The 23,672-nt window shown below is 36.2% G+C and overlaps 1 protein-coding gene across 3 annotated transcripts in view; it reads left to right on the forward strand.

Moving 5' to 3' along the window:
* The window catches only part of LOC102008317 (chromosome unknown open reading frame, human C9orf84), an 80,554-nt gene that overhangs the window by 47,108 nt on the left and 9,774 nt on the right, over nt 1-23,672 (forward strand). For all 3 annotated transcript variants that reach the window (XM_005382716.2, XM_005382715.1, XM_005382717.2), the window contains exons 14-23: nt 1,348-1,470; nt 2,460-2,636; nt 2,732-2,836; nt 9,026-9,204; nt 10,292-10,364; nt 14,201-14,270; nt 14,884-15,062; nt 16,228-16,345; nt 17,491-17,602; nt 19,036-19,157. In XM_005382716.2, the coding sequence (XP_005382773.1) occupies nt 1,348-1,470; nt 2,460-2,636; nt 2,732-2,836; nt 9,026-9,204; nt 10,292-10,364; nt 14,201-14,270; nt 14,884-15,062; nt 16,228-16,345; nt 17,491-17,602; nt 19,036-19,157 (1,258 nt within the window). The remainder of the gene's footprint in view (nt 1-1,347; nt 1,471-2,459; nt 2,637-2,731; nt 2,837-9,025; nt 9,205-10,291; nt 10,365-14,200; nt 14,271-14,883; nt 15,063-16,227; nt 16,346-17,490; nt 17,603-19,035; nt 19,158-23,672) is intronic.

Consider the following 23,672-nt stretch of genomic DNA (forward strand, 5'->3'; position numbering starts at 1 on the left):
GGCAGGAAGATCTCTATGCGTTCAAGTCCAGTCTTGGCTACATAGTGATTTCAAGGCCAGCCTGGACTATACAGCAAGACTCTGTCTAGATAAAAAAATAGCCAAAACACCCCCATAATAATAAAAAAGAAAGCTGCTCAGTTTATGACACCTGGGAAGCAGAGTAGAGGAACAGCACCAGAGAGGAAGGACAGGTGACCAGATAGAGATGCCAGGGTTACAGCTCCGTAATATACTGAGACACATCCAGAAGTGTGCTCACTAATCTAGGCATTTATTAATCCAGTCAAATTGACATAGCACAACTAACAGTCACAATTAGTAAGATAGAATGTATTTTACTTCGTCTTTATGGTTGATTCAGGGGGAACAAATATTACACCTTCTTAGACCTCAAGGATTTCAGTAATGAATATTAATTGACTCTACTCAAATTACTTATAGTTGTTGAAAATATTACTTGAAAAAGCAAGCCTAGGATATACTCTGTTATTATACATCCAGCCAGGCATTAAAATATCATATATCAAAATGTGTCAGGATGTTATTGTGTTTATAAAATTATCTTGTATGTGGTGACATTATTGATGTTATATATATTGCTATCTAGTAATGGTGTATATGTCCTGTGCAAATGCCTAGGAAAGAAAAAAGAAGGGAAAGGAAGGGAAGATGTATTGAATATTCTGTGCCAGACAGTGTTTTAGAGATAAATACACTGCTTTTGCTGACCTTGAGATGTTTGCAGTGTAATAAAATAGGCCAGACACAGAGATAATTTCATCCCTATGCATAGAAAGCTGAGGAAACAAAAATCTGGAAACACCTGTTGCTCTGGAAGGAGGAATAAGATGGGCAGTTATATGAGACTTCATATAGAAGGTGCCTGAGAGCTGAAGGGTGAGCAGTAAAGCCTGGCCTACTTGAGAAAGGATGGAGATAGGGCAGCCTTGGGGTAGAGGAGCGAACTGGTTGCAGAAGGAAGGGCATGTGGAAGGTCACAGAGAAATGAGGTAAAATGTTCTGGGCCTTTTATGTGTCAGGGACTGTATATGATGTTTACCCCATCAACAGAAGTTAAAGTAGGTACATTTACCCATACGTTACATGTGAGGACACTCAGACTAGTGTCAGAGCCAAGACTGAAATACTAATCTGCTGCCAAACTCTTTCTGATTTACCATTCATCTTCCTACCTGGCAGTGTGATAGGTTTATTGATCGGAATAGTTCGATTTAATACTGATGTATTTCAGTGAAGAAATACAACAAAGACTATAAAAGAAAGCATTAAAATAAAGCAGCATGAAATTGCTTCTGAAAAATGCAAATTAATATTTTTTGTTAGAATTTCAAGATCAAGAAGAATTGACTCATAAGGAAGAAAGTCCTGTTGTTTTTACTAACAAAACTCTAGAGAAAAAGAATCCGGGAAGGGGAGCAGAGAACATCATTGAAGTTCAAGCCTCAGGTATGCTACATGCTTTTAAAATACATTCAGATTTACTTAATTTGAAGGCCCTTTCCTGGATACCTTACTTTCCTTATTATTCTTCACTTGTTGCAGAAATTTCTTCATTCCTCTTCTTTCAAGTTATTTCCAGAATTAAAATGCCCTGTTCACCGTCTCTGCCCCTCCCCTGCCGGTCCACAAATTGTTATTACTTTCTTTATTAAAACTGCTGCTGCCTCCCTACATTCATCAGAGCCAAACAAATTGCAACTCCTCAGACTCTTCTGCCATGTCTGGAAAATGAAGTGCTAATGGTTGCTCTCTCTGCTGTCTTACCCACTACCAGGGCGGTATAAATAAGTTACTCTTGGTTCCTGTATTGATTAAAATTTTTTTCAGTTGCAGAGAATATTCTTTGATTTCTAAGTACATCCTGCTTAGGAATGTCATGCTTATTATTAAGATCAGTAAGAAATATGATACTAGTTCTCAGCTACCTTTTCATTCTTTTGGTTAGATGCTATATAATTTTATATATCTCTAGATGATTATGCAAATCTTTAATGGAAGTCCAGTGAAAACTAGAAACATTTGTCATTGTTAGAAATTTGGCTTAAATTTGTAACCTAATAATGGAGGGGAAAAGAAAATAATGTAAATTCCTATTCTTAAAAAAAAAGAAAATAATGTAATTCTCTTTATAAGATTCTTCATACTTGCCCTGTTAAATGAGTTAGTTATCAAATAAATCTTTTCTAATAAGTAAGACCATTATATAATTGTTATGAGGATTTTTTTACTAGTTCATGTAATAAATATCCTTGTATAAGTCTGTATATAAGCTATAGTTTGTTTTTTCTTTCAAGCACAAGTCTAACAATCTTTTAACTAAGCTTTAATAACTTGGATAGAAATTCAGGTTTCCATGAACTAACGTGTTCAGTGTGTTATCAAAAACAGCATATCATCCTTATGAAAACATTACTTTAATGCCTTTATTTTTACAGATAGTCAGTGCCAAGCATACTGTTTCCTTGAAGCATCAGCTGCTCTTATCTTAAAAAACCTTGTATGCCTCTGTACTCTCCCCGCTGCTAATTGGAAGTTTGCCACTGTTACTTTTGACCAAACAAGGTTCTTCTTAAAGGAACAAGAAAAAATAATAGATGATGCTATTCACCAAGGTCAGTATAATACTACATGTTAGTTATTATTATTAAGCATATTCTGATCCATATTCTAAAATTCTAATATGTTTTCTGTGTTTTTGCTTATTTAGGTACAGATGATGAAAGAGAAATGACATTTAAGCAAGCTGGTCTTTTACACCTTCTGGTGACGATTAGAGATGTTCTTGTAACATGCAACTTAGACACAGCATTGGGTTAGTTGAGGAAATTTTATCTCTTGTTTTTTGTTGCTGAAATAGTTCTTCTGAAATAATTTACTTTTCAGAAAGAAACATCTCTTAAGAAATTAAGTATCCTTTTATTTCTATTACACTAAGCACATATACATTTTGACATAATTATAATGGAATATACACGTTATATATATGAAAAAAGAAAAAATATATATGTATATATATTTGTGTGTTTTGTTTTGAGCAGTACTGTAGATCAGTACTGCTCAAAACAAAGGACTTCTTACATGCTAAGCAAGAGCTTTACCCCTAAGTCACACCTCCAGCCGAGAACATAGACTTTTGAATTTTGATTGTGTTCATTAATTTTCTATTGTGTTCATTAATTCCCTATTATGTTCATTAGTTCTCTATTCCAAAGTTTTAATGAATGAATGAATCCTAGCTGGAGCCTTCTAGAGCACTCGCTGATCAGATTGTCTAGATTCTGATTGACAGTCACTGATAGCCTAGCTACATGTAGAACCGACAGGAAGCTGAAAAGTATAATGAAGACAGATGGAACAGTAGAAGAGCATGTGATGGTACACCTTATAATTATTTCAAGTACTGTAAACAAAGGTTCTAACCTCCACTTCTTACTGGAGATAGTGGACAACTCTGTTCATTATCAACGCTAAGAGGTTTAATTGAAGAAGAAAGGAAAGCCACCATTTGGAGCTCTCTAAAAGTAGTTATAATGTAGCTAAATGTAGTTATAAAGTAGTTATAATGTAGCCACCATTTGGAGCTCTCTAAAAGTAGTTATAATAATTGACAGGTTGTATACTATGGCAAATAAAAATGTTTGGTATTTATCATAACCTTTGATTGGAGAAATAATGTTTATGGAGAATTGCCTAAAGGATATTCATCTTTGAGTACTCTGTAATTTACCCTAACGTTAATGAGACCGTTGTGAGCTATCTAGTTGGGAGGAATTGTTTTTTGCTCCTCAAAGAAATGCATCCTTCCAACTCACAAGTGGCTCAGATAATCCAATAACCCAATAGGAAGCTTATTAAAAACACAGCACTAAACAACAACAAACACTTAAAATCGCATTTCCATTCAAAGTAATTAGCAATAACATGTTTTAGGGGAATCTCAATCATTCCCATAGTGCCCTCTAGTGGGACTTAGAAGGCAACTCACATCTACCACCCTTGCCAGGTTTGCTATTGACTGAGCAGAGATTGACATTTATATACAGTCAGCTCTGTGTATCCACAGGTTCCACATCTGTGTATTGAAATATTCAGGAGAATTTCATCTATACTGAACATGTGCAATTTTTTCTTGTCATTATTTCCTAAATAATACAGCAATTGTTTATACAGGTTTGTATTGTATTAGGTACTATAAGTAATCTAGAGATGGCTTAAAGTATATGGGAGACTGATGTAGGTTATATATAAATACCATACCATTTTATATGAGGCACTTGAGTATCAGTGGATTTTGGTATCTTCTAGGATCTTAGAACCAGTTCCTTGTAGATATGAGGGACAATTGTGTGTTCTTCATCTAGACTAGGAGCTTCTATATGTGTGGTACCAGGGACTTCACATTTTGCTGTACTCCAGCCCTTTTTATTTTTTATTTCTAGAGTTTCACTAAGTTTTTAAGTTGCCCAGACTGAGCTCAGTCTTGCAGTCCTTCTGCCTCAGCCTCCCAAAGTTGGGATTATAGGCATGTACTGCACCAGCTAGACCAGGAACTTTTTGTGGAACTTCTCTTTGTCCTGGAGCCTAACATTCATTCACTCACTCATTCAACCAGTACTGAGAATCCGTGGTTCCAGTTGCTGTGCTTGGCTCCCAGGGATAACAGCAGAGGAGTCAAATCAAGTCTCTGTCCTCATAGCTTTTACAAGTAAACAACCAATAATAGTAGTGATACAATCTGAGGAAGTAAAGGGCTTACAAAAGTCATTTTCTCTGACCACAATGCAGTGATGTGTTTTGAAAAATAGCATGACCATAATAAAATCAACCTGGTACTGGCTTAAAAACAGACCAGAGGATCAGTGGAACAGACTGGAAGAAACAGACACAACCACAAACAGTCAGCCACCTAATCTTTGACAAAGGGGCCAGAAAAACTCACAGGAAGAGAGATAGCCTCTTTAATAAATGGTGCTGGAAAAATTGGCTTGCCACCTGCCAAAGACTGAAAATAGGCCCAACTCTATCACCATGCACCAAACTCAAGTCAAAATGGATCACAGACCTCAATATTAAAACAGAAACACTAAATCTATTGGAAGAGAAAGTAAGTAAAAACCTTGAAGACATAGGGGTAGGCACAGAGTTCATGAACAAAAACCAAACCTCACGGAAATACTTCAAATAATCAACAACTGGGATCTCATCCTACTGAAAAGTTTCTGCACGTCTAAAGAAATCACCGGCAGAGTAAAAAGAAAACCCTCAAATTGGGAAAAAATTTTAGCTGACTGTCCTTCGGACAAAGGTCTTCTATCTAGAACGTATAAAGATTTTAAAAACATCAGCTCCCCCCAATTCAAAGACCCAATCCAAAAATGGGCAGATGAGATGAACACACATTTCTCAGATAAAGAAATACAAATGGCAAATAAATACATGAGAATATGTTCAACATCATTAGTCATTTGAGAAATGCAAATTAAAACAACACAGATTCCACCTTACCCCAGTAAGAATGGCTAGCATTAAGAAATCAACCAATAACAAATGCTGGTGAGGCTGTGGAGAAATAGGAACTCTTCTCCACTGCTGGTGGGAATGCAGACTGGTGAAACCACTATAGAAATCAGTTTGGAGATTCCTCAGCAAACTAGGTCTAGAGGTCCCATTCAACCCAGCTATTCCCCTTCTGGCTATTTTCCCAGAAGATCTGAAAACATCATAGCACAGTGATATATGTACACCTATGTTCATAGGAGCACAATTTGTAATTGCTAAATTGTGGAAGCAACCCAAATGTCCATCCACTGAGGAATGGATAAAAAGATTGTGGTACTTTTATATAATGGAATTTTACTCAACTATAAAGATAAACTTGAGGCTTTTATAGGTAACTGGTCACAACTAGAGACCATAATCATAAGTGAAATAAACCAGACCTCCATGTTTAAGCAACATATTATCTCATTAGTGTAAGAACCTGAAAGAGTGAATAAAAAGTAGGAGGTATGATAGACATTGTGAAATGAAAGGAAACTGCTCAAAAGTAAAGAGCAACTGGGGTGAGGGAAAAGAGAAAAGAAAGAAGGGGAAATTATGTAAGTATGTATATACAGGATAGCTAACATAGTTGTACCACTGACTTCTATCACTTTACTGAAAGGAACAATTAATGATTACTTATTTGATCAATCTTGCATGTCTCTATTTATTTTCCTAGAAACCACTTTGAAGATATCAATATGTAATACAACAACCATTGTTAATTTCCTACCACTTTGTCTGTAACTCTATATTGCTGGTATTGTTCTTATGATATTTTGTAAATGGATGTCTGTTTTTTAAAAAAATAAAAATGAAAAACAGCATGGCACCTGGGTGGATGGATAGCACAAAATAAGACAGATAGAGCTATACATGAGTGATCAATTAAATAATCATTGACTATTCTCAATGGTTGTTGTTGAAAGCACATAGTAATAAACATACATCCATTTACGAAATAGCATAGGAACAATAGAAGTATTACAGAGTTATGGGCAGATTGGTAGGAAATTATCAGTGGCTGCTGTAATACATGTTGGTATCTTCAAAGTGGTTTCTCAGGAAAACAAAGATATGAAAGAAAGATCTAACAAGTAGTTACAGCCTAAGGGTTGTGAAAAATAGCGGATTACCTCCTCATCAGTGACTCCTTTCACTGAGGTGTGATGGCTGGAAGGAAGGCCAGGATTGAAAAGAAGGGCTGAGAGACCAGCACCAGTGTCCAGCAATAGGCTGTTTACTTTTTCCTCTATAGTTATGATTATGCGGGGCTCTTCCTTGAAGATAGCGATCTGGCCAGAAGGGGCTTACCTTTGTAATACACTTGCATTTTATCCAAAGACCAGTGGGAATGAGTGAACAGTTTTTAAGCAGAAGAATGATGTGATTAGACTTCTGTTTTTAGTGGTCGTGCTGACCGCAGTGGGTAGAGCTGATTGGAGGGAGCAAGACTGGAGGCTAATCAGGAAGCTGCTGCACGGTTAGGACGAAGTCGTTGCTGGGTCAGGGTGGGCGCACGGGGAGTTTTAAATGTACTGGTAAAATTCTATTTTGTGCTGTGCGTGGTAGGGACAAGAGTTTCATTCTTTATACTTTCCATTTATACTACACAAATTCATTAGTATGTGTGAAATAGTTCATTTAAAAATACTGAATGCTTTTTATATATACTGATTATATATAGTGATGTCACAGAAATTTTAAATTTTGGCATAAAAGGATGCCCAAGAACTTCATAAGGGCGGCCTCTAAAGAGGTAGGGCATATTGTAAAGACAGCTGTGGTCCTCATTCTTTCCCCCGTCCTCAGGCTTTGCTCCACGGCTTTTGGTCCCCCCGTACCGAGAGAGAGGTGGTCCGTGATCATACAGAGTGCTTGTGGGGATGTGAAGAAAGTGGAACTCTCATCCACTGCCCACGGGAAGGTTAAATGGTAGAACTTTGAAAAATAGTTTGGCAGTTTAAAGTGAAACATACCTGTCATATGACCCAGCTATTCAACTCTTTGGTATTTACTCAAGAGAAAAAAAAATTATATACCTATATAAGAACTGCAAGTGAATATACATAGTAATATCCAACCTTTTAGAAACAACCCAAATATCAATCAATAGATTAATTTATAAACAAAGTGGGGTACACACATTCAATGGAATGCTACTCAGTAATAAAAGAACTACTGAAACACAAACCAACATAGCTGAATCTCAGTGCTGCAAAAGAAGCCAGACAAGAGTACATACTATATGGTTACATTTATATAAACTTTCAGAAAATGCAAACTAATCTACAGTGACCAACAACAAACCCGTAGTTGCCTGAGGACATGCATAAAGGTTGGGGGATGAGTGTGTAGAAAAGGAGGTATTACAAAGGGGCACAAGATAATGTGGGGGGTGATTGGTGTATTCACTATCTTGGTTGCAGTAATGATTTCATGATCATGTACATGTGTTAATTTATGGTATCTCAATTATTCCTCAGTAAGTCTGTTAAGCAATGAGAAAAAAGAAAGTGGCAACAATGATGGAATAAGTGCTTTTGAAATGGGAAGACTTTTGAGGGGAGTTAATGCCATGTCTTTTACTGTCATAAGTTTTTAAAACTTAAGTTCATATTTTTCTCTCAGACCTAATCTCCTACTGTGAAAGAATTTATATGCTAATACAGTTATCATGTACATACATAACCAGAAATGAAGTACAGAGGCACTGGGGATTTAGCTCAGTGGCACAGCGCCTGCCTGGCAAGCGCAAGGTCATGAGGTCAATTGCCGGAACGGGGGGGGGGGGAGAAAAAACAAAAACAACAACAACAGAAATGAAATACAGAGTTGTACAGAAAAAAATGCTAAGAAAATTTCAGTGAACCAGTATTTCAAGAGGACTTGCCAGGTGTGGTGGCACACACCTGTAATCCCAGCACTTGAGAGGCTGAGGCAAGAGGATCACTGTGAGTATAAGGCCAGCCTAGGCTACAAAGTGAGTTCAAGGCAGCCTGAACTACATGGCAAGATGCTGTCTTTAAAAAAATAAATCCCAGGATTTAGGAAAAGTGGAATAATACTCAACAAGTTAGAAGGCAAGGAAGGTTTGGATATATTCAGGGAGGAGGTAGAATGTACCCAGTATATTACTGTTATATATTTTAAAAAGAAACATAGTACATATTTTATACCTTCACTCAATTTTAAAGAAATAATGTTTGAGGAGGTAGACATATTTAAATTGTTTTAAATGTGTAGAAAATGTCAGGTGGCACTGCAGAAGTATGTGTAATTTTTATATTTTTATATTACAAAATAAATTAAATTTTTAAAAAGTTTTAATCAAACTCAGAATAGGATTAAGTGAAATTTTAACTCTCTCTGTTATGAATCATTTCTTAGATTTTTTGTCATAGAATGTCTCAAAGAACAAAAAGAGTTATGCAATTTTTTTCTAATTTTCCTCTAACAGGATATTTGTCAAATGCAAAAGATGTCTACAAAAGCATTTTAGGTTCCTATTTGGATGACATTTGGAGACAGCTGAAGATTGTACAGTTTATTAAGGGAAAAAAGCCTGAAACCAACCATAAAATACAAGAATTGCAACATCAGATACTAAGTTGGATGCAAAGTCAACAGCAAATTAAGGTTAAATGTTGGAGTAAAGCAAATAAAAGTAATCAGTTTAAATAAGAACTGAATGTAACAAGTTTTTGCATTTAACTTGAAATTATGAAATAGTCTATACTATTTGGCCCTTTGGCAGTTTTCTCCTTCAGTAAGTAATAAAACAAAATCAGACTGAGAAAAGATGATTTGTGTTATATTCCACCTATTTTCAACTTTTAAATACTTTAACTTTTATTATAAACAGTTGCCTATGGGTGGGTTCTCCAGTTGCCAAAACTTTTGCCTGGTACTTATCTAAGCCCTTGAACACTTATATAGTAACAGAACTATAACAATTTATTGTTAGAGATTAAGCCAGAATCCCACCCAACGTGATTGTACCAAAAGTACTTAGTTTATGCCTTGACTTACATTGGAAATTATTGGCTTACTCCACATCAAGCATATGAAGATTTCATTAATGAAGATTTAAGACAAAATGCTTTTTTAAATCTTATCAAGCAGAAAAACATTTCAAATGGCTTTTTCTAAATCTGGATACAATACTCTGGTTTTTCTTCAGATTGTATAAATCTGGATACAGATTTATATGGGCTTTTTCTTCTTTTTCCTCTTTGTCTCTCCTATATCTTTATAGTTTCTTGAGTAACCCTCTTAAGCCATTAAAGTAAATTAAATCAATAAGTGAGAAATTTAAAATTGAAACTGATTTGCTGCACCTCCTCCACACACACAAAAAAGAAACTAATGGTATGTAGGAAAATACAGGAACAAATCATTGGTTTTATCCGACCAATTCAAAGTTAACTGGGTTAAATTTAACAAAATAGACAGAGGCAACGTATGCACTGATAATCATATATGTGGGAATACCTGACGTGTGCTAAGAATACCCCACTCCAAAATACTTTCCTCAATGATATTTCATGTTACCACAATGTATTTGTGTTTAAGCATAGACATTGTTGTCTAATCAAATATTTGCTTTGTAGTCTCAGAGTCATTAGTTTCCTGTGACCAGTGACATTTGTTATTTTGTTTTTGTAACAAAACTGAAAAAGAATAATCATTCAGAGACATATATGAAATTCTTATTTCTGACTAGGTGCTGGTTATAATAAGAATGGACTCAGATGGCGAAAAACATTTACTTATTAAAACTCTTAACCAAATAGAAGGTAGGGATTTCTAAATTGTGCTTCATAGATAACATGCTTAAACAATAAAAATGTTGCTCTAACCTGCTTTTAAAATTCAACTATAATTAGTGTATCATAAAATTTACTGAGTTTACAACTCTGTGGGATCTAACTAATTTTTAAATCAATATAGATTATAAGCCTGCAATAGCCTATAATGTTATCAATAATTTACATTTTTTATTGATTGCCTACTAGTTGCTAATAATACTGGATACTTATAACTCTATAAATAGGTTTTGGCTCAGTTTTACAGGTAAAGAAACAAGTTCATAAAGGTGAGGATCGAGACTTTAATCAAGTTCTCTCTCATTTCAGTGTCGTTTTAACTTTTTACCCACGACTGTCCCCTCTGTCAGCCCTTTGTACAGTGTGCTACAGAACCCGTCACTTCACATGCAGACTCCTCTTCATCTTCCCTGTCTTTAACTGGAACCAACTCTCCCCTCATGATACTGTTTTCCCTGTGTGCTGCCACAGAGAGGCTCATCATCTCCTCTGTGCTCTAGGGGAATGAGGTGGTTGTTTCTCTTTCTCCATAATCATTTCCATACACATTACTCCTCCATCTTTCAAGGCTGAGACACTGCCGTACAGTTTTCTACTACTCTAAATGACTACCCTATACTAACCACCTAGTCACTCCCCGTGACCCATAGATAGTTGTACACCTGGCTCTTGGAATTCTCTATACTCTAGACTCCTAGCCCTGCCGTTTATCCTAGGGGGTCTTTTTATGTTTATCTGTTTTATGGTGCTGGATTGCACACATGCCAGGCAATTGCTCTACCACTAAGCTACATCCCCAGCGCTATCCTAGGTGTTTGAATGTCTCTCACGTGAATGATGTATCTAACACTCTGGCCTTATAGTTTCACTGATCTCCGTAGCAACAATTATATTCATCTTTAGTTCATTCCTTGATTACATCATGCATCTTGTGAAGAACTGTTACCTTTAGACTCTGATACATTGCTCATTATCTACACCTACTTTTATCTCTTTCTTAGTCTATATCTTAGGACAATAGCATCTGTCTTTTTTGCTTCATTTTCTTTTCTTTCCACACTCTGTATTTTGATCCATCCCTTCAATCAATCTTGACTTTCTGTTGTACTTTCTGTTTAAATCTTAATCCTGAATCAATCAATACATTTAAATTCTCTATTCATACCCCTAAGCTGCTCAGCACTATTGGAAAAAGTCACACAGCCATGTACGTGGGTACCACTACAGACCCATGTACTCTGAACCTACCTAAGCTTTAAATACCTCTCACCAGTCTTTCTCTATACACTATTCTTAGTTCACATTCCTATTTGCGAATAGATAACCGCAAACCCATACCATGCCACCCATCCTCTCATTTTTAGAGGGGACTTATGCCTTTTAATTTAGGTAAGGATCTTTCTCAGATTCCTTCCCTACTATATACAAATTTATCTTCATATCTTTCTGTTCTTTTATCCTTTAATCTTTTCTCTGTAGACATGAACCTTCTCCCATTGAAGACCTGTCTTTTACTCGTGCTTCGGATATGATCTGTCCCCTTAGGCCTTTAGTGCCTTAGCCCATCAGTTCTTTCCTAGTCCCACTTTCCTCTCTAAAGGCTCGTTTTCTTGTTATACAAGCCGTCTAGTGCTAAAAATAAAATCCCACTCTCAACCTATGTCACCTTTTGGTTACTGTTTCTCTTTCTTCTATAAACTATATCTTTCCTCATCTTTATTTCCTAAAATAGTTAATGCTACCAAAATATTTATCATGCTGTTTTATACCTCCATGACTTTATACTTGCTCCTTCTGCTATGAAAATGTTCTTCTTTAGGGAATTAATTCCTACACATCCCTTAAAAATGAGAGGTGCTGGTGCTGTAGCTCAGGGGTGAAGGGCTCACCTAGGCCCTGGCTTCAATCCCCAGCATTGCAAAAAAAAAAAAAAAATTAGTTAAGAGATGTGTTTAGGAAATCTTCATTTAGATGCTTTCCCCCTGTACTCTCAAGGCATTATGTGCATTCTTTAAGTTACCCCTAACCAGCTTGGGCTGATTCTCTTTGCTTCGTGCCCACTAAAATGCCAGCTTCTGGCAGATAGGGATTATGAGCAAATGTGTGGTTCCAGCACCCAGGGAAATGCATGCAACATAGAAGGCATTCCTCAAGAGTTCACTGAATGTGCCAGAGAATATCTCTCTGTGTACGCTGACACTAGTAGAGACAAATGAATTCACATACAAATATAACAACAAATATCTGAAAAAAAAAATATCTGCTTATCACTTAACTAACATTTTAAATTACAGAAATGTGAGAATGGAAGATTCTTTTGGCTGAGCCTTCTAAAGAGCTATTTCTTAATGAATCATATGTCCAGGTCCTGGATTTACAAACTTGGACTTTATTCATAATTTCATTTAGTTTTTCAACCCTGGGAGGATGAGTTCTTATTCACTACGTTCATAAGATTCTTAGTACCAGAACAATAGAGCAATAGTTAACAATTTCATAGCTGAAATATTTGCAGATTATTACTCTGTGTCTTTTCTTAACTAGGCTTCATGCTAAAAACTTAATTTTTTTTTGCATTTGGAAATACGTCATCCTTCTTGCTATGTTAATTTCAACAATGTCTACTGACACAGAAATCTTGAGTCTATAAACTGGAAAATGTTTTTATTCTCTTTCATACAGACAAGTACCTTTGTTTACTAGGAGCTAGGGGTTTTTTCTGCCTAGTGTTAGAAATATGTGGTTTCATTTTTCATATACTTTCGAGATCTAGTTGTCTACTAAGTAGTATGTTTTAGGATCATAACAGATTAAGTTTTAAATAATATGAATCATGTTATAAATCATAAAAGAGAAATTATATTCATTTCTCCTGCTACCAATCTATTGTCAAGTACCAAACTTACCATGTCAAGTAAAGTTACATATAATTACTAATCATACTCCATTATTAGTACATAACACCTTCATGAACTTTATGACTGAAAAAGTATACTAGCAGAGTACAGAATTAATCTGAACTACATTTAGCTATTCTTGAATCAGCTATGTCTATCAAAATTAAGCTGAATGGGAAGGCACAAAAATTTTTGAAATTTATATTTTGTTTTAATATTATTAAAATAAGAAATTTCAATTATAATTAAGAAGCCGGAGTGACTCTAAGAAATAGATGGTGCCAATAAGTCTTCTGCTTGTTATATAGCCAACAGAAAGGAGGAGAGGGGCAAACACTGATATCACATTAAAAGATAATACATCGGTTCCCAGTACCCCCAAAAAACAAAACAGAACAAAAAAGATAATACAGTCTCTTGTTATTTTTTTTAATTTTTGGCTAGAGAAAAATGTAAAAAGTCAAAATAAAGGCCAGGTGTGGTGGCGCACGCTTGTAATCCGAGCACTCAGGAGCCTGAGGCAGGAGGATCATTGTGAGTTTGAGACCAGCCTGGGCTACAAAGTGAGCCCAAGGCCAGCCTGAACTGCATAGCGAGACCATATCTCAAAAAGACAAAAAAAAGTCAAAGTAAGATTTACTATACAATTAATGAGTGTTTAGTTACTTTAAAATTAATTTTTTTATCCATTTTATTTCACATGGGAACTTTTAGAGTTTTTGCTTATGGTTTAGAATTTCTGATATGCTAGACATAGAAAAATAATCCAGCATATCATATTTGAAGTAATTTTGTGATTCATACACTGTTAGTTCATTTTTGATGGAATTAAATAGTGAACTAAAAATATGTTTATGAACAAAACTCTGAAAAATGCTCTTGTTGAAAAAATATTCTTTTTTCCAACAGGCTTAACACTGACTGTCTTTCATTCAAGTAAAAGAAAGGATTTTCTGGAATCTAAAGGTGTTTTAAATAGGTAAAAGTGTATTTCTTTATCTATGGGAAACAAACATATGAATTCCACAGGAAAGACAAAATTTGCCCTAGAATTTAACTTTAAAAGTTTAATAAAATCTAGCTGGGCATGGTAGTGTGTGCCTGTAATCACAGCAGTCAGGAGGCTGGGGCAGGAGGATCACTGCAGGTTTGAGGCCAGCCTGGGCTACATAGTGAGTGCAAGGCCAGTCTCTACTACCTAGTGAAACCCTGTCTTGAAAATAAAATGAAGGAAGGAAGGAAAGAAAGAAGAGAAAGAAAAGAAAGAATGAATAATGAATCTTGCTTGTAAGATGAAATTGATTTCTTGTGTTGATTTCTGTTACTGATAGTACTTAGGTAATAAAATCAGAAGCATATTTTAGGTAATGATATAGTCTACACTTTTGTATATCCTGGTATTTTAAAACTGTGATCATCACAAAGAAGATAAAAGATTACTACAACTGGAGAAGAAATCAACAGAAAAATGCACTAGTGACTTTCCAAGTTGAGTAGGCATAGAGAATAACCAGAAGCAGTCATCTGTTAGCATTCCAATTAAATAATGACACAAGTATAATTCCATTTTCTTGGGTTTCTTTTGTCTTCAGTAATAGTTCCTGTGTAATTGTACATAATCAAAATATTGGAGCAGATTTTCCCTGGAGTAATTTCTCATTTGTGGTGGAATACAATTATGTAGAACACTCTTGTTGGACTAAGCACTGTGAAAAGTTGAATATTCCGTACATGGCCCTTAAAGTGATTCTTCCAGACTCACTTTTAAAAAGTAAGGATATAAAGCAATGCCCTTTTCTGCTTGCATTAGAATGAACATTTTTTGCTTTCTATTTATGATGTATGGAAAGAAAATAGGGTGTAGTAGAAAATATTTTATAGTTATATTCATTTCCTTGCCTTTGATTAGCTATATCTTTTTATATGTGAATTGATCTTTTTTTTGTCTTTTTGAGGAGGAGTCTCACTATGCAGTTCAGGCAGACCTTGAGTTCACTTTGTAGCCCAGGCTGGTCTCAAACTCGCAATGATCTTCTTGCCTCAGCCTCCTGAGTGCTGGGATTACAGTCATGCCCACCACGCCTGGCATGTGAATTGATCTTGAATAGACATTCTTTTAAAAATTATTTGGTTATTTATTCTTTTCCTATTGGTCTGTAAAATGTTTTCTGTGAATTGTACATAGTTTAAAATTTTGATATAAATCAGTTTTATTTACATAGCAAATGTCCAGTACATACTTAAATATGAAGTGTCCAGGCAGAGAATGATCTTATTTTTCCCCTTTTTAAAAAAGTATAGTTGAGGGGCTGGGGATTTAGCTCAGCGGCAAAGCGCCTGCCTGGCAAGTGCAAGGTCGTGAGTTCGGTTCCCGGTACCGGAGAAAAACCAAAAAAAAAGTATAGTTGAACATAGGCAGGCAAATGTATAGAAAATTTTATATTAAATATCTTTTAGTATATAACAGTGTTAGTATTTTAGTAGTAGTTTTAATTTTAGTAAGTTTTAGCAGTAATTAAATATTAAATAAGTAGAAGAATAACATGGTTGGTTTGAATGTTTGCCCTGAGGTACTGAGGATTGAACCTAGAACCTTACACATGCTAGGCAAGTGCTCTACCACTGAGCTATATCCCCAGCCCCTTTTATTCTACTTGAAGACAAGGTCTTACTACGTCACTCAGGCTGACCTCAAACTCATAATCCTCCTACCTCAGCATCCCATGTAGCTAGGTTTACAGGAGTATGCCATCATATCTAGCTTTTTATTTTCTTGTTCAGTCCTTCCTTTATTCAGATTTCTTATTTTTTTACAGTGAAAATTATTTTTTACAGCTCTTTGAACATATGCTTATTAATTTCATGTTTAGTAAAAAAGAGAAAGTGCTGAGGTATGAGAAAAAAGGTAAATATTTGTCAATATTCGCTTTATTTAGGAAGCACCTTGCTGGATAGATTTGGTGGTTTTCTTTTGAAAATCCAGATTCCATACGTGTTTTTTGCATCCGAAGGACTTCTTAATACTCCAGAAATACTTCAGCTGCTAGAATCTAAGTAAGTTATTGATTTTGTAATTTTAGCAAACATAAGTAGATAGATAGATGATAGATAGATAGATAGATAGATAGATAGATAGATAGATAGACAGTAGGCTAAATACTATGCTTTACATGTAATACTGTTGTCGCTCTGATCTAAGAAGTCTGGAGTTATATCACATAAGAAGAGTTTTCCAGAGTGTTTTTGTCAATTTATATTTATATCCCCCAGCTATACTCTCTTAATTATTGAGTATTATCTTTTTGGTAATATTTACCAGTTTTTGGAACAAAAAACTAAATTATTCTTTACATTTATATTTTATATATATTTCTTATGTTACCAGAAATATAAACATTTTTATTTTTATATGAATTATATATTTATGTCTTAGAGTCATCAGTAACACTGAGAATGAATATTCTTCTTTAGGGAGCTTTAAGCAGTACTAGAAATAATATTAGGAAATTCTAAATGAATGCATAAATTTTTAGCTCTTCATTATAAAGTCATACCAACATTATTTTAAAATCAGAAACCACTTCATCATAGCTCACAAGCTGCCATAGGAATATTGAACTTTGGACAGGATAATTGACCTGTGACCTCAGTTAAAATGCACATCGGTGTTCCATGCTTTTGTCTTGATATTTTAAGGCTGTGGGCCACTCATAGGAAACAAACTTAGAAAAGGTGACTAAAATGTAGGCCACGGGCCGGTGATATAGCTCGGTGATAGACATGTGGTTAGCAAGTGTGGAGATCTGTGTTCAATACCCAGTGTCCTCCCATGAGAAAAAAAGCAGGCCAATTTTAAGGAAAAAGAAAATTCTGATAAATGGAGGCTGTTTTAGTGTCATAACAGTATTTTGAGTTTGTGACTTACTTGAAGAGCTAGAACGAATTCATCAAGACATTTGTAATGGTGTTAGATACAATAATAGTTATCACAATACCTAAGGCAGCACACACCTCAACTAATTCGCTTTATGTACTCAATAAATTGTAATTTCCTTCTTAAAATTTATAAAATGGAATAAATTGATGTGTGGAAGAAAAAGTACAGCAATTCAGTTAAAATACAGGAGGACGATGGATCGTTCCTTGCACAGTTTTTCTTGGCCATTTCAGTTTTTCACCCCAAATACTGCATTTCACAGCTACAATATCACGCTAGTGGAGAGAAGCTGCAGTCCGTCACTGAAGCTCTTCGGAAGTCCGGAGCGCTATGTAGTGTTGACAGTTGATGAACACACTGCTGTCATTTTGCAGGTAAAAACTATGCAGTAAAAAAATATAAACTCAAATACATTAGAATACATATAACTTCAATTTATTATTATCTTTTCAGTAGACAGTGTATAACCTATTAGTGATTCCTTCTGACTTTTTCAGATGGGCCACAAGTGCTAAAATCATCACTGGAGAATGACTATCACCAAAGTTCTTTGATGCTTTATAATCTTTAACATAACTTAAGACAAAGTAAATATGGAATTTTAATGTTCTATATTGACCTATGTTAAGTACATTCATAGGATAATTATAGTGTATGAATTCTTGGCTGAATTTTCCTTATGTTTCTAGATTAGAGTACCAGTTGCAAGGATATTAATTTAATGGGTTAAGAGTGGGAAGGAAAAGCCAGGTTTGATGGCACAAAGTATAAATTATTGGCAAATATAGAAAGGTACAGTCTGCTCTGGTGAGCAAAGCCTGCAATATAATAATTATATGAACTTGGCATAGTAGCACACACCTGTAATCCCAGTGCCCTGAGAGGCTGAGGCAAGAGGCATGCAAATTCAAATCCAGCCTGATCAAGTTAGTGACTAAATGAGATCGTGTCTCAAAAAAAAGTATACAGATGCTGGGTATGTAGTACAGTGCAGAGGCCCTGGGTTCACTCCCCAGTACTATGAGAAAAAAATTAGATGATGGAAAAACACAACTCTGTTAGATAAGAGATACTGTGTCTAACATATTTAAAGTTCTTATTTTTCCACTTGGCAAAATTTTAAATCCAGTTATACATTGTTAGAAGGAAATTTTCTGAGTTATTCACTGTATCAAAAATCACTTGTGTTACCCAGGCATGGTGACACCTGTAATCCCAGCACTCGAGAGGCTGAGGCAGGAGGATTGCTGTGAGTTTGAGATCAGCTTGGACTACATAGTGAGTCCAATGCCTGCCTGAACTACATAGCAAGACCCTGTCTCAAACAAGCAAACAGACACACAAACAAAATTACTTGTGTTAAAGGAAAAGCAGACTCCAAGCTATTAGGTGGGGATTCCTCGGAATTCCATTAACTGCTGCTTTCTCGTCTCCCTTGAACAAACGTATAATACAGGTTATTTCATGCTGTTTGAAATATATTTTCTGTTGCCTTCAGAGTCGCCAGGTCCAATCCACAAAGGACGTTGCCAAGACAGAGGTGCTCTGTAGGCTACTTTCTGCATATCAAAGGACTTTAGGAAACTGATGGACCTTTTTTGCTGCAGTTATCATTACTTGTTTTGTGTGTAGAGTGGCTTTTCCCCCACTATTTCCAGTGTGGTTTTAATCTTTCCTTGAAAAGGGAGCCCATACTTATGCCTGTTCTCAAGCTATCATTTATATATCTTTGATTCTTGAAATATAATGACAATTTTAAACAACTGTTCAACCTAATGAATCTTTTATTCTCTTTATTTTCTGATAGGATTTAGAAGAATTGAATTATGAGAAGGCATCAGACAATATAGTTATGAGATTGATGGCATTATCATTCCAGTACAACTATTGCTGGATAATATTATATACCAAAGATACATTAAATTCAGGGTATGTAACTATTTCCTCTTTAAGTCATGTTCATATTTCTTGTCATTCAGTCTGGCTCTTTGAATAGCTATGCAAGTTTTTTCTTGCTCCTCTAGTTTGCCTTAATTTAAGGATTCTCAAGACAGAGGCATGATCATAGCAAAACACATCTGAATTTTGGAAATGATACATGTTCCGCTGGATATTCTATGAAAATCATTCTCTCCTTCCCCCATCTCACTGTGAATTAGTTCTAGTATTTTATAACTTTGTAATTCTGGACTTGTCTGCTAGAAGATAACTTCCTTCTAAAATCCTATTAAATATATCAACTTTTTACTGATAGATATTTTGTGATTGTATAGCTTTTATTATACTTTCTTTCACTGATGCACTTAACTGAAAAGCTGTGAAAATTCCTTGTCAAGACACTGACTCAGGTTATCCCTGTTTCTCCTTTCCTTACCTCTAAACATTACTAACTTGACACTTTCACTTTCTCCTTTTCTTCTACCTCCTTACTGATTTTTGTCCCTCAAAGGTCACTCATGACTTTCTTATGATCATCTCCAAAAATATTTTTATCTTTCAGCACTCTGAAATATTTAAGTGTTATCAGTGCTTTCTTATTCTAAACTCTTCAATTCCATGATACTTCAGTATTTTTGACCTTATGCTCCCTAAGTACTTTTTCTCTGTTTTTGTCTTTTCTTTTTTGTCCTAATCTCTAAATATATTTGTAATGAGTTCCCTTTTTTTTTTTTCTCCTATTTTATCAATTGAGAAAAATTTTTTTTCAGTACTGGGTGATGAACCCAGGACTTCATGCTCTACCACTCAGGTACATTCCCAACCCTTCTTATTTTGTTTTGTGGAGACAAAGTCTCACTAAAATGCCTTGAATTACTCCTCCTGACTCAGCCTCCCCAGTAGCTGGGATTTCAGACATGCCCCACTTTGCTAAGCTCCATTTTAAGTCTTACCCAATTCCATAGCTTCAGTCATTGCCTTTGTGCATGTAATTACATTTACTTCTGCAGCTTTGGTCTGTCTTTGGAATTCCTGACATGCACCTCTAATTTTCAGTTACATATTTCCACCTTGATATTCTAGACTCTCAGACTTAACATGTTCAAATATGAATTCATTATATTTGCTATCCCTGCCAAACCAGTATCTGCTCTTATCTGCCCCTTAGTTATTTTTTTTAATGTATAAAGAAAAAAGGTTTATTTACCTCACAGTTTTGGAGGCTGAAAGTCCAAGCAGCATGGTGCTAGCTCTGGTGAGGCCTGTGGTTTGCATCACACCATGGTGGATCGTCCAGCACACTGACAATTGTGTGTGCAGGAGCGAGAGCTCACCTTGCCATACAGGAAGCCTGAGAGCAAGGACAATTGTGACTTGCTTTATTGTTGTTGTTGTTGTTGTTTTTAAGTAATAACCTTCTCTTGAGAACTCCTGTGATCCTTTCCAAAGACATATACCCTAGTGACCTAAGGACTTCCCACTATCTCCCATCTCTTAAAGGTCCCACTGACTCTTTACATTGCCAGACTGGCAATGCAACTTTCAACATACAAACCTCTGGAGTATAATTCACTCCAAACTGTGGCAGTGTCTCCTCCACATTGTCCAATCTAGCAGTAACATATGACTATAATTCTTAGAAACCAGGGCAGGGACAGAGGGTGAAGATTGGAACCAAAGCCCCTTCTGTTGTTATTCCATCAGACTGCAGACAGTTGATTTTTGATGGGCTACACAAACAAGGCAATGGAGAGTTTCCCAGGTAAAAGTTAACCCAGACATGCCAGAGCCATTCCTTGCCTTTTGAGTTGGTTCCTGTTCATGCTCGTTGAGACACTTGTATGCAATACCCTCGCTGACCTTGCTGGTATATGACAAAGGGCCTGCCAGAGTGTTTTCAAGGCAGGCAGCAGCACCTTTTCGAGTGACCAGTGGGCAGAGGGGTTTTGAGTTCATTTTTTGGCATAACTTTTCTTTTGGTCATCAAAACTGGAAAACAGATCTTTTAGTTCAACAACTATACTTTCTTTTCTATTTATCCCCTCTGTCTTAGTTACTTTTCTCATTGCTGAAAAAAAATACCTGACACCCAATGTTAAAGGAGGAAAGTTTTATTTAGCTCACAGTTTGTAGAGGTTTCAGTCCATAATCGTCCGGCTCCAGGGCAGGGTGACACATGGCAAAGGGGCAACAGTTCATGGCAGTGGACGATAGCAAAAACAATGAGAGAGAAGAAGAGATAGAGAGATAGAGAACAAGGCTCTTTCTGTCCCGTATATTGTATGCAGACTACCTTCCCTAGGGCAGATGTAGCACTCACACCCTTAATCCCAGCATTGGCCCACAAATCAATCACAAACTCTAGATTCAACCACCTCCAGAAAAACCCTATGACTACACAAGGTTTTGGGGGGACATCTAGACAAAAACCATAACACCCTCCCTCCATTTATATTACCAGTGTCAGAGTTCAGATTCTTCTTATTTTTTGTGGGCTATTATGACAGATTTCTAACTGTCTTCCTGATATAGGGGAAAGAAACTCCCAACCTGCTAGATGTCTGAAGCTTGTGTTCTCTAAAGTCGAGGCATGAATTCTAGGAACAACAAAGGTTAAGAGTAGGAAGAATTTATTGAAAGAAAGAAAAGCTTCTGTCTAAGAGAGACAGAAGGGCCCCAGAAAGTGGGTTGCCCTCCAACCCTGCTTTTCAAGGGTTTTATGGAGCAAAACCTTGAGATGAGGCAGGTTCAAGCTGAGGCAAAACTATAGTCAACTAATAAGTTTACAAGTATAGTCGCTTAGGCAATATTGACCCAATGGGAAGTCACAAGATGGGTGTGAGGTGGGACAAAACTATGGGGAACCAGTAAGATTACAACAAGTATAGTTGCTTAGGTAATATTGACTAAATAAGGGTCAAGTTGGGAAGCAAATATCGTAGCCAGTGCACAGGGAATGGACAAGGACTTTCCTGGAAGGGGTGTGTAAGGAGGTTGGGCCCTCCACCCCAAGATGATTGATGTCTATTTAGGATATCAGTCACCACTGTTCATCCCTAGGGGAAGTACACGGGTAGAGTTGGTCCACTTTTCTTGAAGCCTGGCCTTCAGTGACTGTACCTGCTGCCACCGTTGTCTTCTGCATTGACCTTTCCAGGGCTCAGCCCTGTCTGACTGCCTACACTATTTCTAAATAACTTAGCTACCCAGAATAATAATAATAATAATAACTGAGCTGTCCACGATAGTCCCGTCTCCAGTGCCACTCAATATTCTTCCACATGCTGCATCTTATACGCAAGTGGCATTCCTAAAGCCAGGCTCTCATTGCTTTACTCCTACGCCTTTGCTGCCTCATGTTTGGTATGTTTTACGTTATCTTTTGGGGGTACTTGTTTCATAGCATGTAACACATTGCTTTCATATGACACATGCCTGGTAAACATTTTTTGAGTGACTGAAAAAATTTTTCCTACCAATTTACAAACTAATCTTACTTATTTTTTTATCCCTACATAACCACATAACTCATGTTAGAAGTTTTTAATATATCCTAAATTTAATTATTAGGAAAAGTATAAATACCTTATTGACTATACCTGTGTGGTTTTTTTTTTTTACTGATTTTATTTGCCTTCATTTTTGTTTACTACTGTGCTAAACTCTTTGTATTAATTATTGTCATGTGGTGATAAGTATAAGTTTGAATGTAAGACTCTAAACACCTTGGATCTTATTTCTTCTGTTCTGGGTGGTGATGAGATCCTGGGCAGGTTTCTAGGTTCTTATGCACAATGAAGAAAGGGTTGGACGTGACATACAGTAGTAACAAAAAAGCAGCAAAATTTAATGAAGTTTAATTAGGCAGTGGTATGCTCAGAGTGAGCGGGCTCACACCAGTGGAAAGGAAAATGGTGCAAGCACTGAATGTGTTGGGTTTAAGAATTTAAAATGTTGCACTGGGTCTGTGGTGCCTCCCTTCGGGTCTTACAGAGCATTATTGACAACGTGATTGACAGGTTGCTGTCATGTAAGCTGTATCTACCGTGCATGTCCTTCGCTATAATTCACTCTGCTATAATTGGATGCATGAGATGTAGTCCATATGCGTGAACCATTGGTGTGCTCTCAGCGAAGAAAGGTTATCGTAGGTCATGCTGGCAGGTCTGGCACAGGTGTACTGTATCCTGGTTTAGGACTTTGGAATCTTCCAAGGCAGGTCCAGTGGTCGTTGTCTTTCTTATCTCTGCCTCCGGATAGTGGGCCTTCAGGGCAAAGGTCAAGTATCAAGGAGGTTATCCCTGGGGCATCGTTCAGGTTTATGTTAGTAGAGGGGAGTGGTCCCATAGCCCCATTTGTACTGTCTACTGTATATTATTTTTTCTACTAACAGATAACTTGTAGAAGTCATTAAGCAGTGGTTTTTTTTCTAAAAAGTTATTAATAATTCAAGTTTAAAATCTTCATTTTGAAGATAAATAAAGTCTATAAAGCATTTTAAGGTTG

This window comes from Chinchilla lanigera, unplaced genomic scaffold (genome assembly GCF_000276665.1).
Source record: "Chinchilla lanigera isolate Chin_1 unplaced genomic scaffold, ChiLan1.0 scaffold00018, whole genome shotgun sequence".
NCBI classification, from domain to species: domain Eukaryota; kingdom Metazoa; phylum Chordata; class Mammalia; order Rodentia; family Chinchillidae; genus Chinchilla; species Chinchilla lanigera.